The sequence below is a fragment of the Podarcis gaigeae genome (genome assembly GCF_964106915.1).
Source record: "Podarcis gaigeae genome assembly, chromosome: 7".
NCBI classification, from domain to species: Eukaryota; Metazoa; Chordata; class Lepidosauria; order Squamata; family Lacertidae; genus Podarcis; species Podarcis gaigeae.
In genome coordinates this window covers 10,492,964-10,509,889 of record NC_139683.1, presented here as the reverse complement: position 1 = coordinate 10,509,889, position 16,926 = coordinate 10,492,964, and the positions used below count along the sequence as shown (strand labels likewise).

At 40.0% G+C, this 16,926-nt stretch overlaps 1 protein-coding gene and 1 long non-coding RNA gene across 9 annotated transcripts in view; one reads left to right on the top strand and one right to left on the bottom strand.

Annotated features, from left to right (window-relative positions):
* The window catches only part of LOC310849341, a 462,163-nt gene that overhangs the window by 58,866 nt on the left and 386,371 nt on the right, over positions 1 to 16,926 (top strand). The window lies entirely within an intron of this gene.
* NDRG1 (N-myc downstream regulated 1) overlaps positions 1 to 16,926 on the bottom strand; it is an 83,864-nt gene that overhangs the window by 18,041 nt on the left and 48,897 nt on the right. For 7 of the 8 annotated variants that reach the window (XM_083749286.1, XM_083749288.1, XM_083749285.1 and 4 more), the window contains exons 2-3: positions 9,505 to 9,583; positions 7,118 to 7,153 (exon numbers count right to left, since the gene is read on the bottom strand). In XM_083749286.1, coding sequence (XP_083605412.1) covers positions 7,118 to 7,153; positions 9,505 to 9,583 — 115 coding nt within the window. The remainder of the gene's footprint in view (positions 1 to 7,117; positions 7,154 to 9,504; positions 9,584 to 16,926) is intronic. The other variant, XM_083749291.1, reaches the window with a different exon arrangement.

Below are 16,926 nucleotides of genomic sequence, written 5' to 3'. Positions count from 1 at the left end.
TTTAGGATACATAGGACTTCTTGTAGGATATACAAAAAAATAAACAAGTATTCTTGTCCACTGCCAGTCCTGCAACCAATAATAGTTTTTCAAACGGTTGTCTGAAATTATTATGTACACATTTAGAAAGCTGCTACCTACACTGTTGACTGCTATCCTCCTGTGGTAAAACTGTATATGTATATAGGACAGATTTCTTCATACAAGAATAATCACCCCTGACAAATCTACTGCTACTCTCTAGTAATCTATTTGCTACCATTACTGTCTGGTATTAGTATAAGAACTGCTTAGAAGTAGGTCTGACCTCACCCTACAAATTACAGCAATTTAGTAATTTTACTTGCTATGAAAATTTAAAACAGACATCTACAAATACGTTCCACTCCACAACATGCTCTTATATGTAGACAGAAAAGTGCCCATTATGCAATTGTTTGACAATCAAAACCTCTCACAATTTAGAATTCTGAAAGGCTGACATTACAAAATGTAGGATACAACTTGTTTACCAAGCATCTTTTCCTTGCTGCACATAAACCTTAGAAACAGAAAGCTCACTCAAGGTCACATAACTCAAGAGTATACCTCTCTGCATCTAGGATTCATAACCTCAAGAAACTAACAGACCATAAAAGGATGCTTCATCTTACTCCAAAGTTTTATCACATATAAAGCACTACAGTATGCACATACTGAACACCCATATCGGTCTTTAAAGAAGAACTATACATTTTACTTTTTATTTTACTTTTCCCATTGGAAGTACTTACAGCATTATGTAATAAATAGGCAGTATCTTCCACATCCAGCACCATTTTTAGACAGTGCAGTTTGATATTAATCTCAAGGAGTCCAGAGAGAAATAAGGATCAGATTTTACTTGGACCCTATGGTAAGCTGGGTTATATAGCCAAGCTGTTGCTCTGCCTAAGCCCACAACTCCCATAATGCCCCATCAGAAAAACTAACACAAACTAGTTCAGAAGGACGTCATTCTTAAGTAGGATTTAAGGCCGGTTTAACCGCAAGTGCCCATACCATACAGGTCAGACATCCACAGTGGGGGCAGGGAAGGGGCAAGGCAATACTGGGTTTTACTGTCTGGAATAGCCCTTGGTTTATGTGTAGCAGTACAGACATGCTAATGCCATACAGTATCTCAAGGAGGAAATCCTTCTGCATGGAGAGCCTTGCTACTGGGCGAGCACAATGTGCCAGATTATTTTTGACCCAGTTGAAAGATCCTACTTATGAAAGCCTTCTGTTCTGTCAATGTCACCCCGTTTCATGAAAGGCCTAGGTGGGGCATGGGGGAAGATTAAGGTCTTAAAACTAACACTGGTTTGGTGCTCCAAGGGTACAGGGAAGAGCACACAGTCAAGAGTGTAAATGACTAAGTGTTTAGAAGTGTCAAAAAGTAAGCTGAAAATCACTTAGGTCATATGGGAGGAGAGTGCAGTATAGAACACTATCTGACCCTTGTGGTGAAATCAGTGTGTAGGACCAGCTTCTCATAAATACAGTTCTTATGGTGAATGATCTGATGCAAATTCCACTTGGAAGTTGCTTTTTTAAAATTAATCTCTGGAATTACTGAGGATCACAAACTGCGACAACACTCTCTTAAACCCCAGGTGCAAACTGGCTTGTTCGGGGAAAATGTACCGCTACTGTTACCAGTTTGAGATATTTTATATACTGGTGACTCCCTACATACACAGGGGTTCCGATCCAGGCTCCCCATGTGCATATGTGAAATCGCATAAAATGGGGAGTACTCTGGAGAGTCCTAGTGGCTCATGTGGAGACTCATCCCACAGCCCGAAGAGGACCTGTTCGGGCTCCACAGAGGATCTCTTCGTGAACCGAAGGGGCAGCGGGGCTTTGTTGAGCTACTCAGCCTCACTGCCTAATAGCTGATTTGTGAGGTAGCGCAGCAGCAGTCACTGCTTTCCAGCGCATCAGCAAGCCTTGCTGCTTAACAAAGTTTCCTAACCCCCAGCTCACAGGAGCCTGCGCAGCATGGAGGATTGCTCAGCTGAGGCACAGGGAAGCAGTGACTGCTACCCTACTCCACTGAGACATATACAAATACTACAACTATTAGGCAGGAAAGATGCATGCAATTGGCGCTTTAGGTGCATGTCAGAGCCTTTTAATGAAGGTCCAAAGTTAAGAACAACTTCCACAGAGCTGCATCATTCACAATCTCATTTTTACAACACCATCAAGTAATGCAGTGGTGCGCAGAGAATCATGTAAAGCTGCTACTCAAGAGCAACGTGGAAGAGCAGCCCTGAAGAAATGTTCAAGTGTCCTCTGCAGGAGAGCCATATCATGTAATGCAATCCATAGTAATATGCTACAATGTCTGCTGTGTTGCAAGAGTGAAGTAAAAAAAGGAAGCTATACAAGGAGCCAGTGTGGTGTAGTGGTTAAGAGCGGTAGTCTCATAATCTGGGGAAATGGGTTCGCGTCTCCACTCCTCCACATACAGCTTCTGGGTGACCTTGGGCCAGTCACACTTATATGAAGTCTCTCAGCCCCACTCACCTCACAGAGTGTTTGTTGTGGGGGAGGAAGGGAAAGGAGAATGTTAGCCGCTTTGAGACTCCTTAAAGGGAGTGAAAGGCGGGATATCAAGTCCAAACTTTTCTACATCTTTTAAAAAACACATAACAGACATGTGTCACAGAGCCAAAACCAAATTGTGCTCCAGTGAATTTCTCAAAGGATGTGGATGTATACACCTCCCTTTCATACAGAGTAGGGGCTTTCTCCTTCGGGGCCACCATGCAGGCACATCCACCCCTTTTGACTTGTTTGATCTTGGGCATTGTTCTTTAACGTAGACGGATTATTCTTCTGAGACTCAACTGCTCCTATGAGGTGATGAGCATCAGGTGCACTGCTGCTTTAACCCAACTCCCCACAAGGTGATTTGCCTGCTGGTTGGAAAGGACTCAATCTCCCTAGGTGTGAGGATGTCTCTATTATAGTTCCAGGTGAGAGATGGTAAAGCGTTTGCTTTTTTCTGCTGCTTTTGGGTTGTTTTTATTTGGTGGATCTATTTTTCTGTATGTGGTTAATGGACTGTTTTGAGTGTTTTATTGACATGCATAGATGGGGGCTGTGTGCTTTGGTTTTGTGCAAGTGGAATGAGCTAAGTGACTGGATTTCTTGAACTATTTATGAGATCTTTATGTTGGAACTGTAATTATGTTGCATGTTATGTTTCTTGATGTTTGTATACAATTTGTTTTATGGTACTTAGTTTAAAGTATGTAAAATAATGTTACAAACATTGGTTTTGAATATGGAATTTGTACTGTGCTTCTTTTAAAGAATTCTTGTTGGGATTTGTTAAAAAGAAAGAAAAATGAAGTCATCTATAAACAAACTAAATCAATGCATAAAAAATAGTACAACAAACATTGTTGTGTAAAACGCCTTTTTGTTTGTTTTAGGTGCAGTAACAGACACTTTTTTTTTCTATTGTAGAACACGTGGCTCCCATAGCTATAGATTGTAACTCCTACCTCCTCACAAATACCATAATTCCAGCTTATTTTAAGACTATGTCCCCAGATTGTTAATTGGATTGAAAACTTTCCCATGCAGGAGCACATTTGCAAAAAGAATTCATGACAAGCACAAAGTACAGCCAAATCAAAGCCTTCTTCCCAACAACAAAGCTCCAAGCTTCATATCACAACTGACCTGTTTGTCTGATTTCAGAGAAGATTTTTTTCAATAAAGATGTAGCATACTGAAAACAGATGGCATCATCCCCTAATCAACATCAGTGTTGTAGTAAGAGGCTCTTTACTGACCGATCTGTATTAAAACACTATCTTGGGGGCGGATGGGGGGGGGGACCAAGGTACACTAATCCGATAGAAGGATAAAAACAAATGTGCCATCTGGTCACGTTATCTCTTGCTTTTAAAGAGGCAGTTTCCTGCTCACTAGACTAAACAATTGCACGTGAGCATTAGTCAAACACATCCAAGAGGTGCCATCACAGCTTGAACTGGACTGGAGCAGTTACACTTTGGCAACTGTCTTCATTACAGGAAACATTTGCATGTCAACTCCAAATGAGCAACCACATTAATGGCAGGAATACACAAAGAGCTGTGGCACTTGTGGAGGGTAACTACTTTTATTTGGCAAGAAATCAGACAGTCACTAAGCTACTGGATACCAAACCAAGAAACACCAGGACTGGTTTGATGAGGATGACAGTGAAATTGAACGCATGATTGACAAGAAAAGGAAGGCCTTTCAGATCTGGCAAAGAGATAGAAACTGTGCCACTAAGGGGGCGGGGGGGGGGGGAACCTACCTTGTAGGTAGCATGCTGTACTTGCATACTCCATGTCTGAGGAAGCTTTAAGGAAGCATCAAGCATTTAAGACTAGCCATGTTTCTCAAGGGGGCTCTGCACATTCCTCATTTTGTTTTAAACAAAGTATTGTAACAGTCAACCTTTTGAGCCAAAACTGGCTCAACAAAGTAAGCAGCTGTCAATTTAGGCATGCAACACTTACAACAATGAACAAATTAAATTCAGCAGAAGAAAGAACTAACAATAGCAAGAGACTCAAAGAAGATGCCTAAGCTAGCCTGCAAACAGTTATTACCTATATTTGTTTGAAATGTAAAGCCACATACCCACTCTGTCTGTAGCTTGCTCCTTTAAGACTTGTCAGTGTTGCGCATGTGTGGCACAAAGCCAAGAATCAAACAACACACCATGCTACAACCAGGGAGTTTCAGATATAATCCTATAATCAAAACAGTCAGGTCTGTCTCATAAAGCACGCAGCCTTGGTGTGGATACGGCTACAGAAAGATCTATTTTTAATTTAGTAGCCACGTATTTTTTAACAGAAGCACCCACATATTCTGTTGAACAAATACTGTTCTAACAAGATACAGCAAATTTCTCACCTATTTACTGTAATGTTAACTGGACTTTTTGCATCATGGGTACAAAAAAAGTGTAGATTTGCCGTTTCAAAAGTTACATCCAGTCCTCCTCCTGCAACCAAGCAGCAACTCCAGCCCATTCCAACCAAAGTACAGTGGTGCCCCGCAAGACGAATGCCTCGCAAGACAGAAAACTTGCTAGACGAAAGAGTTTTCCGTTTTGGAGGCGCTTCACAAAACGAATTTCCTATGGGCTTGCTTCGCAAGACGAAAATGTCTTTTTCCTCCCCCCCCCCCTTTTTCTAAGCGGCTAAGCCGCTTATCTGCTTAAAGCCGCTAATAGCGCTAATCCGCTAATCTGTCAATGGGCTTGCTTCGCAAGACGAAAAAACCGCTAGACGAAGAGACTCGCAGAACGGATTCTTTTCGTCTTGCGAGGCACCACTGTAGGTCTTAACACTTCAAAGACATCCCATTTATAATAACCACTTTCTATAGTTACGCATCTGATACAAATTTACCACAACTCAAGTCTACTTGTCAATGAACGTAGTCTACCTCTAGGCTGTACTGAATAATTGAATGCTCCCTACGGGGGGGGGGGGGGGGATGGTATTTCCTTCAAAAAAAGATGGAAGAGAATCCTTCCAGGAAGACACTACTAGGTGTTAGTGAGAAGGCTAGTCTAGAATCCTTTCCCTCCAAATATGCTTCTTTTTTCTGTTTTAAAGATGGAGGGAATGCTTTCATACAGATAGAAATCAGTCCTGCAAGCCTTTTACTGTCTAGACGCAGATAGGCCTTGTTATGGAAATGGTCAAACAAGCCTAGTTTGGGCAGGAAAAAAAAGTACATCACAAGCTTGATTAGCATGTAATGAGCACACAGTTCTCTAAGTTCCTTTATCTAACAATTTTAATATTTTTCTATGCTTAGGGCATAACACAGGGTAGACATTAGGTGCCTATTTATGTGCCCTGGTTGCTTGCTGATTTGAAACTTCGGGAATGTTGTGCAATTTTTTTCTAGGTATTTAACTACAAGAATTTCTCTTCCTCCCACCCCCATTGCACTGTCGCCATGTGGATAGATCAATACAGCTATTTCAATAGAACAGAACGAACTCATCTTGTTACAGTACAAGAAAGGTTTGGTTCACTAAACACACAACACGATGAAGAATTCAACTGCTGGTCATTAAAGAATGGCCAAGAGCTATGCTACTTTAACTGATTGCTTGACTCCTCTTCACCACTTGTAGTTGTGTGGTAGCGGAGGCACAAGTTTCAGATTGCAGGCTGGACTACACTACTACAGCGCAAGAAATAACTTCCGTATGGACTCCTGTGAGCTTCATAAAAGCATTCAGAGGCTCCTGAATCTCTGAATGATTCCCTGCTATGGGCTTGTCTCATATCATATTGCATTATATCATAACTAGAGTTACTCCCAGATCAGTAATGTACAAATATACATGACTGCTCTGAGGCTTTGACAACATGTATAACCATGTATTATTTGTTTCTACTTGGAATTGGTAGTTTACCTAACTCTAGGGTAATTTGAAGCCTAGCAAATCTTTAACCTAAAGCTGACCCAGTAAAGATCTTGCAAACATTTATTTTCTTCAGTACAAACATTGACACATTTAATACAAATCAATCAACAATTCAGCCAACTGGTTCTCAAGCCACCACCCTTTGCTGTTTCTATTTGTAAGTTTTTAGAAACCAGTATGAGAAATGTGTGTGGCAGAAAAAACATAAGATGGAACAGAGACAGCATGCTAGAAAAGTAACTACTAGGGTACCTGAAGCAATTTATTAACTCATGCTGCTGCAACAGCATTTTTACATAAATTGATATTTTCATTTGGTTTTCTGTCTGGCCTTCACCATAAGAACCCAGAGCAGGTTACAACAATAAAATATACAATTATGAAAACAAACAAAACCATTACAATCATAAAACATAAAACTGTTCCGAAAGGAGCAGAACAGTATAACATGGTTTTGACAAGATTTACGAAGGTTTATTAAAATAATAATGGAGTAGTTTTAGTTTTGCTAAGCAGGGCATAAATAAAAAGTATAGTTAAGAATCTACAAGTTGATTATATGTATGTCCGTAATTTAAGAGTTCTGAAATAAGTTTTTACTAAATTGGAAGCTTCACTTACCTGAACATCAAAGTCAGGTAGGAGATGTGTGATTGCCTAGAAAAGCATCATACAGAAGGGGGTCAGAGGAAAAGAATCCAGGTGGTTTGATTTCAATTTCAAAATGCAAACAAACAGCAGCAGCAACACAATATTTCATTGTGGAATTCTCCTGCTCATGGCTAGCTGGCTCTCTCCACTCCCCTTTTCCAGGACACTCCATTCCATTCTCCCCCTCTTTGGTATTCCACCCCCTCCCCTCCATCAGTCATCCAGCATTCCATTACCACTGGGCATGCTCAGACCTCATTGGGCTGCTTTCTGTTTGAATCCCCATGCAGCAAATGTTGTTTCTCTCTCTCTCTCTCTCTCTCTCTCTCTCTCTCTCTCCATACATATTGCAGACCTTGAGGCTTCCCCACCCCCCACAATCCTGCTGATAACATTTCTCTTCTGTGTTGATGGTGCATAAGGACCAGCACTCAAGAGAACAGAGATAATTATTAGTACAGTGGTACCTCGGGTTAAGTACTTAATTCGTTCTGGAGGTCCATTCTTAACCTGAAACTGTTCTTAACCTGAAGCACCACTTTAGCTAATGGGGACTCCTGCTGCCGCCACTCAATTTCTGTTCTCATCCTGACGCAAAGTTCTTAACCCGAGGTACTATTTCTGGGTTAGTGGAGTCTGTAACCTGAAGCATCTAACCCGAGGTACCACTGTATATGATGGTGCTAGAAGATCAGGGATGGGGAACTGTATCTGCCTGGTGGGATGGATCCCTAATTCCCCCACTCTCCCTGTGTCAACTTTAACAGGTGGGTGTACAATCCACATGTCAGTCATTGGAAATGAGATTAAGATGTCGGGCAAATGGCACCTGCCAAAATTCAAAAGGTCTCACTGTGACTGCTGATCAACTGATCAACAGTTACAGTGACCTCCTTTGAAGGTGCACTTCAAAGCGTGCCTTTTTCAAAGGGTTTTTTCCTATTTCAATCTGCTTCTCAGAATGAAGCTTTGATTTGGGAAGTGGCTTGAAAGTGGACAAGCTACTTTGAAGGCACACTCTTCTGCCAACTGGCGCTTGGAACATACCTTCTGAGAAGCTTGCTCCATTTGCTCTGCAGAGTGGGGGGACAGCTCCATTTTAGGAAGCATTTTGAATGCAAACTGTTTCAACACGGAGCAAACAAGCCCTACTGGGGAACTCCCTGCGTGCAGCTGATCCCAGGGAGGCTTCCTCTCAGCACTGATCAGCAATGACAGAAAGCTCAACTTGCAAAGGAATAACTGGAAGTTCACATTAAGTTCCTAATCATTCATTTGCATCCATGTCCGTACAGGCCCCACACCTGAAGTCATATAGAATGTCAGCTGAAGGGCAGGTGGCTGTGGTTTGTGCAAAACATCCATGTGGGCCAAACTGGAACCAGTGCCAGGACTAATTAAACCCACAGGCTGCATGTTCCCTACTGCTGTTTAATTTTGTCTTAACAGAATTTCTACTTTTTAGAACTAGGGTTTGTGAAACTTGGAACTCCAAGAGAATAGTAGTATTCAGTGTAACATTAGTTACGAGCCATGGTTAGTGCACACAGTCGGAGGATTTCTGCTTTGCTCCTTCCTTGCTCCCAGTGGGGACACAACTCACAGAGGTCATATTAACATTAAATTTGAAACTGAGAGTGTGGTCTCCTTTGCCCAAAATCTAGGGGCAACAAGTTGGGAAAGGCTGCTTTAGAGCATTATGCTTTACAGGAGGACAACTGGATGATCCAGTGTGATCTTGTGCTCTCCCAACACCAATGCTACTATCACCAGTAGGGTACCTAGGCTCCCTTGCACCCTTGGTAAGAAGTTGTACTGGTGAACCGCTGTCCCTTGTGTCATTGACAAGGAGATGTTGGCAGTCCAGAGTAGTTGAGAAGTGGCCTGGGGAGCACATGGACTGACACATGAGCTCCTAGTCACTCACAGTCAACACTCCTGGCAAGCGTGCCAACATGAAAATTCAGCTGCTAGCATTTCCAAAGCAAAGGTTAAGTCATTTGAAGTGATGCTTTATTATTCTGTTTCACTTATGTAAACCGAGTCCTTTGGTTCTCTTATTCCCAGGGTGGCATAAGAACAGAAAGTGAAGCGATTTTTAAAAGGCAGGGTAAAACAAACATTAAAAACGGGCCTACCTTATGTTATAAAATTCTTGGGCAAATAATACATTCTTTATTTGATGGCAGAAGACATAAGATTCAGGGTCATGTGGGCTATGGTGGACCTTTTTCTGGTGGCCATGCACCTAACCTCAGAAGGCAGGGGCATCTGAAGTAGGGCTTCAAAAGATAGCCTGCGCCTTAGGACAAATTCATGTGGGAGTCAGTGGTCCATCATCAGCAGGTTTAGCTTACCTCTTCTCTCTCCACTAATGGTTTCACCTCCGTAATGTGAGCGTCAGGGCCGTCTGCCGACATTGTCAGTAGCTGGTACCTAAAAATGTCAAGAACAACAGTCCTGATTACAACTAATTTTTACTGCATATGAAAATAGATTTCTAAAATTTTATGAAATTTCTCAAGAGTGAAAAATGTAAAGGCATACAGAACACTGCAAAGATGAAAAGTATGGCACATAGACTACATGAGGCAATGGAAATTTATCATTGTTTCTTTCATCTGGAGTTACAAGATTACACAGAGGTTCTGTATTTTAATACCTAGGAATATACTCATACTAGGAATCAATCTTACGTGGCATCTTGAACCCAGATTGCTTGAATTAACAGAAACTAGATTAAGAGAAAGTATTAGGAACACTATGGACTATTAGTTTTTTTATTAGTACACCGAAAGGAACATGCCAGTCTATTTGTTTCAAGTAAAGTGCATAAAATAATGAAGGAAACCACAGGAGGGGAAGCTGAATAATAAGTTCCTGCAGTTTTCCAGCAGGAGCTGGCTAAAGGAACAAGCCTGCAGCCTGTGTAACACACAACAAAGTTTAGACACAGTAGCTTTGGGTCAGCTACAAAGTCCTGGATGTCCTTTAAACAGGAATGCAATTTTCCAACATAGGTTTAAGAACTGAAGCATTAAGAACTGGCTTTTAACAGTTACACTTTTTATATGGCTTCTGGTTTCTTTTGAAAAAGGATTACATATTTCTACACAATCTTAACCAAGGAGTGTTAACTTGCAAAACAAAAATAGATTAAATGAAATACTTGGTTGTTGATTATTTAAAGAAACTGTGAAAGATGTGCCACAAAGGGAAAGTCAGTTGCAAAAATTGGTTTAGCATCAAGTGCCACTTATAATGAGGAAAATGGCAGTTTGTGTTCTGTTGAACATCAAAGGCTCCCTATCAAGATTCAACCTCTAGAGGGAGTTAAGAGCACATGGACAAACTACTTATCTTATAAATGCAAGTCAAAGGAATGCTTCTTCAAGTTCATCTCATGATAAAATAGAGGAGGATTTATACAATGCCATAGCCACTGATGGGTTTGTTGGAGTGAGTGAATCAGGCTTAACAGCCTATGACATGGGAAGGCTGTGTGTCTTTCTACAATGCACCACCAATGGAAGCTGGTTCATTAGGGGAAATGGGCACTGGTTCTCACCAAGCTCATCCAGCCCCCACCTGCCTGCCTTCTTACTTGCAACCAGTCCAGGCGGTGGATTTAGCTGTCAGCACCATCCTTTTTATTCTTGTAGAACTCAGCAGGCAGGAGGCTGAAGACAAAACTAAAGTTTGTTGGCTCTGGCTCCACCCAATTTTGGTCTCCCTGCCTTCTGCCCTTCCAATCGTAATGGGCACCAGCTACCACTGATGCACTGAGAACAAAAGGCAAAGTTTTGCTCTCCTGAGCAAGTTGACAAGGAAATGTTACATTTCCATGGAGTTAATAGGAGTACAAATGCATATGAACCTCAAGGTGGTTTTTTTCTTAAATGGTTGGAGGTCATTCAAGGATGAATTTGAAAACTTCAGCTCCAAAGTAAGATATGTCAATGTCAATTAATCATTAGATCTTGTCTCTTCTAATGGATGCCACAGTGGGAAGCGTATTATTTTATCTATCCACTGCACACAGATACAGCTAGAAGAATGAGGTGCTGGGAGAAATGTAACTGCATAATTAGAATACTTGCATTATATGTAATTTGAGAAAAATTCCTATGTTCAACAGGCCAAAATACAAAACTTGCTTTATATCTGTAGTTATTCATGCTAGCAAATTTACAGATGGATTTTAACAAGGTTCTCTACTGGGGCCCCTCTCCACCTTTTGCTACTTTATAGGTCATAAGGTCTTCTAAATAGAATAGCCTGCTTATGCAGTCATAATAGGTTCCCATCAACCTCAGTCTCATTAATGCAATTGTGGCCAATCTAGTTAAGGATTAAAGCTCAACACTGTCACTCTTGTTAGAATTAATGACCCTTAATTGTGCAGCAAATTCCCCTTCAAATGGATCACGTACTTATGCCAAACTGGTAAGGAGAAAACAAAGTCACCATGCGACCTCCAAAAGCATGACTAGGCATTGTGACTCCACAGGCTGGGTCTTCCAAGAGCCAACTATGCCACTGGTGTAGTTCTCATCTCCATCTGTAGAGCCTTCCTCCTCCCAAGAGCGGAGGTTGCCATCTGTGAATATAATTCTTCCCAGCATTTGTAGGACCCTGAGCTCTGGTACTTAAGGCAGCCAACACACACCCTCACTTTCAGTCCCCAAACTTTCTCAAAGTTTCTTGCTTTCAAGCTTGTTCTCGGCTGCTATATCACTTGTGTCAACTAAGTTACGATCTATAGGCATATTACAATTAAAACCTAAAAGATCAGGAGTATACATTTGCCATTCTGGTTTTTGTTATGAACTTTTAATAATAGTTGACTTCTAAAACCTATTATGAATTACATTTTAACCCTTTATTAATTTAGTGGCTTAGACTTAGTGAACCTAGTAATAGAGTTCATTTTGTATTTAAGTACAACAGAGTTTCAACAGCTGAAAGTGACCCAATCAAATCAACCTTTTTCTGGTTTATGTTTGGGTCATGCAAGTAATTTCCAAATTATTTGTTTCATTGTTTCCACAATGTATATAAATTAGAATTAGGAGCTATAATCTTACAAGCCACATCTTGTTTAAAAGCTCCTATTTGAGAGGGGATATATAGAAAAGTATTTAACGTATTGGTGACGTTTTTTGTGGAATGCCCTCCTTAGTGAGGTGAGCCTGTCCCCTTCATTACTGAACTTCAGTTGAAAATTAACAACATCCTGTTAACCCAAGCATATTATTCCTGTCACTGATCTATCAATCACCTTCTAAGAAACTGCCTTGGCGATGTACACTGAAGATAATCAGAAACAGCTTAAAGAACAAAAATAGCAAATACATTTAAAATAAAACTGAAACCATACAAAGTAAACACTCATGATAAAGACCTATTTATCCAGTTGGGAAAATCTGTGGCTGATGTCTTCAATTGTTTCTGGACAGTGCAGGTGTCTGTCAAGGTAGGAAAGAAATGATATTCCACAAAACGGGGGCAGCCACATTAAAGCCCTGCTGGCTGAGAGATACTGGCTGTGGCAACAGTGAATTAAAAACACTGATTTCAAATGGTTTTAAATGGGTTTATATTTGATTTTAAATTGTACCGTTTTAACATTTAGCTGTTTGCCACCTTGGGTTCCTCTGGGAGGAATAGCAGGAAACAATTTTTAATAAATATATTTTGGAACATGGTTCTTCATATTCCAGCAATTATAAGGGACAATGGGTAACCCTCACTAGTCTCTCAACTGTATCTTTATTATACCCATATTCTACATTTTTTCCAGAGGCTGTTATCTAACTGTTCTAGAAAAACAGAAACCAAATTCATTTTATTTTTTTCAAGAATTCTATACCACCCCTACACAGAAGAGTCTATGGTGACTTAGTCAAGACAGTCGTTTAAAATACAACACATACAACATCATCGACGAAATAAAATAAATCCATAACAGCCAGACAATTGTGCTAAAAGCTTGGTACTAGTAACCAGAAAATGCCTGGATGAACAAATTAGGAAGTGTCAAAAATCTGCTAATCCAGATTCACTGCCCTCACACAGAAGTTCATCTATTTATTTATTTAATTAGATTCATATGCCACCATTTATCAAAAGATCCACATTTTATGCACATTTTACAGAATTTCAAAATACTTCTATTAAAAACTGCATCAGAACACCTATATTTTTCCAAATGTGTGCAGTCACACTATGGGAAGGGTATGTGCATTTTGATATGCAACCATAGAAATGACATTTCCCACTGAAAGCTGGACAGCTGGACAGACCATAGCTACTGCAAACACAGATAATCTTTTGGCAAAATAAGAAAAGTGCTTCCCTTCTGATCCTTATTGGCATTGTCATAATTACTTATCGAAATAGACCACACACACACACACAGCATTTTTCTCAGTAATTTAACATGTTTCTCCTGAAGGTGCTTATCTTTACACAGAAGTCAAATCAAATGCTATGGGAAGTCATTCCTTGATTTCACCACCAAAATGAATTCAGTGGAGATGAACGCTAGGTAAGTCAATGTTTTCCCCTTTTCAACATTCTAGCCCAGGGCTGCAAGAGGCAAGACTACACACTCTCTCTCTCTTTAACATGATAGTTTTCTACATGCAAGGAATTTTTAATAAGACACTCAAATGTGGGGAACCATTTCTTCAAGGAGTCACAGTGTGGCATCGATATGTCTTTAATCAGACTGTTAACTTTCATCCATTGCCACTACTGATTAGTTGAAGCCATAGGCTACTAAACAGTTACAACACTTGACACAGAAAAGTATTTCATCAGAGGGCTTGAAAGAGAAGTAAATAAAATATGCAAAGGGGAAAAAATGCTATTTTGACATGAAAATTTATAGGGTAACTGAAAAGTTATCAACCTAACCCAATCAATTTCAACTCAAATTCTCCCTGGTTTATGTGGAAAACAAGTACCAATGAATTCAACAGACCTTATTCCCAAGTTTATGTAACAATAAAGCCTTAGAATCAGAACTTCAACATCTCTCATCTGCAAGCGCTAATCTGTTTTCCAAATTGTAACTGGATTAATCCTTTATTATATCCCAAAGTAAAAGGCGGATGGGCTTTGCGCTATTGCCTTCTCACATTTTTAACAGAACATTTGAGAAATATTTTGTGAGGCATGTTAAAATCTTTCTTTAATTATGTATTGGAAATATGTTACAAATATTAATACAAAGAAATCAGAAATTTTGATTTCTAACTCTGACTTCAAGAAGGGAGGGTCATCAACAGCTCAGAATCAGCTATTTTTTGCAGACTGTATAGGTACTACTGATGCTTCATTTACCTTTGTGAAATATCTAGAGTTCTTGTATTTTTTACTTTGTATTTTTGATTATCTGGATAGTTAGTTAGGGCTTTTTATTTGTTTTCCATATTAAAATAGTCACTGTTACCAATCACTGATACAGATTGACTTGTAATACTGATGACTTGCTCCCCCCACCCCTTCTTGCAATAAAATTCCCAAGAACAATTCTTCCTCAAAGCAGACTATTTCAGATACAGTGGTACCTCGGGTTAAGAACTTAATTTGTTCTGGAGGTCCGTTCTTAACCTGAAACTGTTCTTAACCTGAAGCACCACTTTAGCTAATGGGGCCTCCTGCTGCCGCTGCGCTGCCAGAGCATGATTTCTGTTCTCATCCTGAAGCAAAGTTCTTAACCCAGGGTAATATTTCTGGGTTAGCGGAGTCTGTAACCTGAAGCATATGTAACCCGAGGTACCACTGTTTATGTAAGTTACCTTTCCCCACTATCTGCACTTTTATCCTTGCGTATATTAAAATTGGTTTGTGGACTGCATTAGAAACTGCACATGCACACCATGAAAAACATGTACACATTTGTGTATGTATGGATCCATCTAAATCAACAAAACCACCATAATCATAAGGATATCAGCTAAGTTAAAACAGTTAAAACTGTAGTTATCTGGGACCACCACCACAAAAGTCATAATCCAGCTACGAACAGGTAACTGCTTGGAGAAATATCCTCTACCTGCAAATTTATTTTTAAATCTTTTGATTATCATACCAAAGTCTAAAAACAAGTTCTCTGTTCAGTATTTTTTTTAAAAAAAAATGACTATGCCCAAGAATTCCCTAACCTGAAAACTCACATACCACATTGCTAACTTTGCTTTGCCAGAGTAAATACCTTTACTATCTCCAAGAACCTTGAACTTCGTCACAGATCTTGTGAGCCAACCTCCTTCACCTCTTCCCTTTCAGTTTATTGTTCAACTATGTTCTTTGGGACTTTGTTACTGCTAATATCAGGGACATCTTATTTCACTTTGGTTTGTGCTTGCCTTCACTATTTTCTACATTGTTACTGGCCAGAATTCTTAGAAATACAGTCATACCTTGTGTTGCATTAGGTTCATGTTGTGTCTTTTCGGCTTGCGAACGTGGAAAACCCGGAAGTGTATACTTCTGGGTTTCCCCGTGCGCCCAAGTGCAGAAGCATTCTGCGCACTTGCACAGAAGAGCCACTCTAGTTGCAACTTTTCAGGGTGCGAACAGCACCCAGAATGGATTGTTTCCACAACTAGAGGTACCATCGTATTTCTTTAGGTTGCTTGCAAGGGACCATTCACCCACGCAACAAAGAGTTGCCTTTTCTGCTTTTCAGCATCCGAGGGAGTACAGTGGTACCTCGGGTTACATACGCTTCAGGTTACATACGCTTCAAGTTACAGACTCCGCTAACCCAGAAATATTACCTCGGGTTAAGAACTTTGCTTCAGGATGAGAACAGAAATCGTGCTCCGGCAGCGCAGCAGCAGCAGGAGGCCCCATTAGCTAAAGTGGTAATTCAGGTTAAGAACAGTTTCAGGTTAAGAACAGACCTCTGGAACGAATTAAGTACTTAATCCAAGGTACCACTGTATTATTTCTTTCCCCAATAGTAGTATCCTAATAAAAGAAAGAAGAGGGGCTAGGTTTTTTTTTAAGAGTTGAATATGGTTTGAAAACAAAATTGCTGCTTGAAATGTGTACACATCCACTTTCACCTCTGAAAGAATAAAAACCATCTCTGAGCAGAGGCACACCGTGAGAAGCACAATATCTCAAATCACTTTCATCTCTTTAAAAATTATGTCTCCAAATATATTTCTACCCAGCAAGTTATAAAGCTATTTTTTCCAGTACTGTAATTATTTCACGGTTGTACATCATTGGCTGTTGTTTTTTAAAAAATACACTGAAGGGAAAGAAAGAAAACAGAATATAAAACCAAGCAAATGTGCATCTATAAAGACAAGAAATAATTGACCTATACAGTTGAAAAGTATGGCAAATCTATAGAATCACATAAGAAGGTAAACCCAGTCTCTTTTTCTTGATGAATATCCCAATGAACCAAAAAAACCCATGCCATTTCTGTAAGAAGTTACTCCTGTTCCCATATCAATTTCCATGTTCATTCATCTACCCACCTTTCACTACCTACATCTATAACTTTCACTAATTAATTTGATAGCTCTAAGAGGATTAGACTAATTTATGGAGGATAAGCCTAGCAATGAATACAATTCATGGTCACTATATGCTACCTCTAGAGACAGAATGTTTCTAAGTACCAGTTGCTGGGGAACAGCACAATAATGCTATTGCCCTCATGTCCTGTCCCTGCGCTTCCTCTTAGACATCTGGTTGTGGGTAAACTAGATAGGCCTTTTGTCTGATTCACCATTTGGTCTCAATGG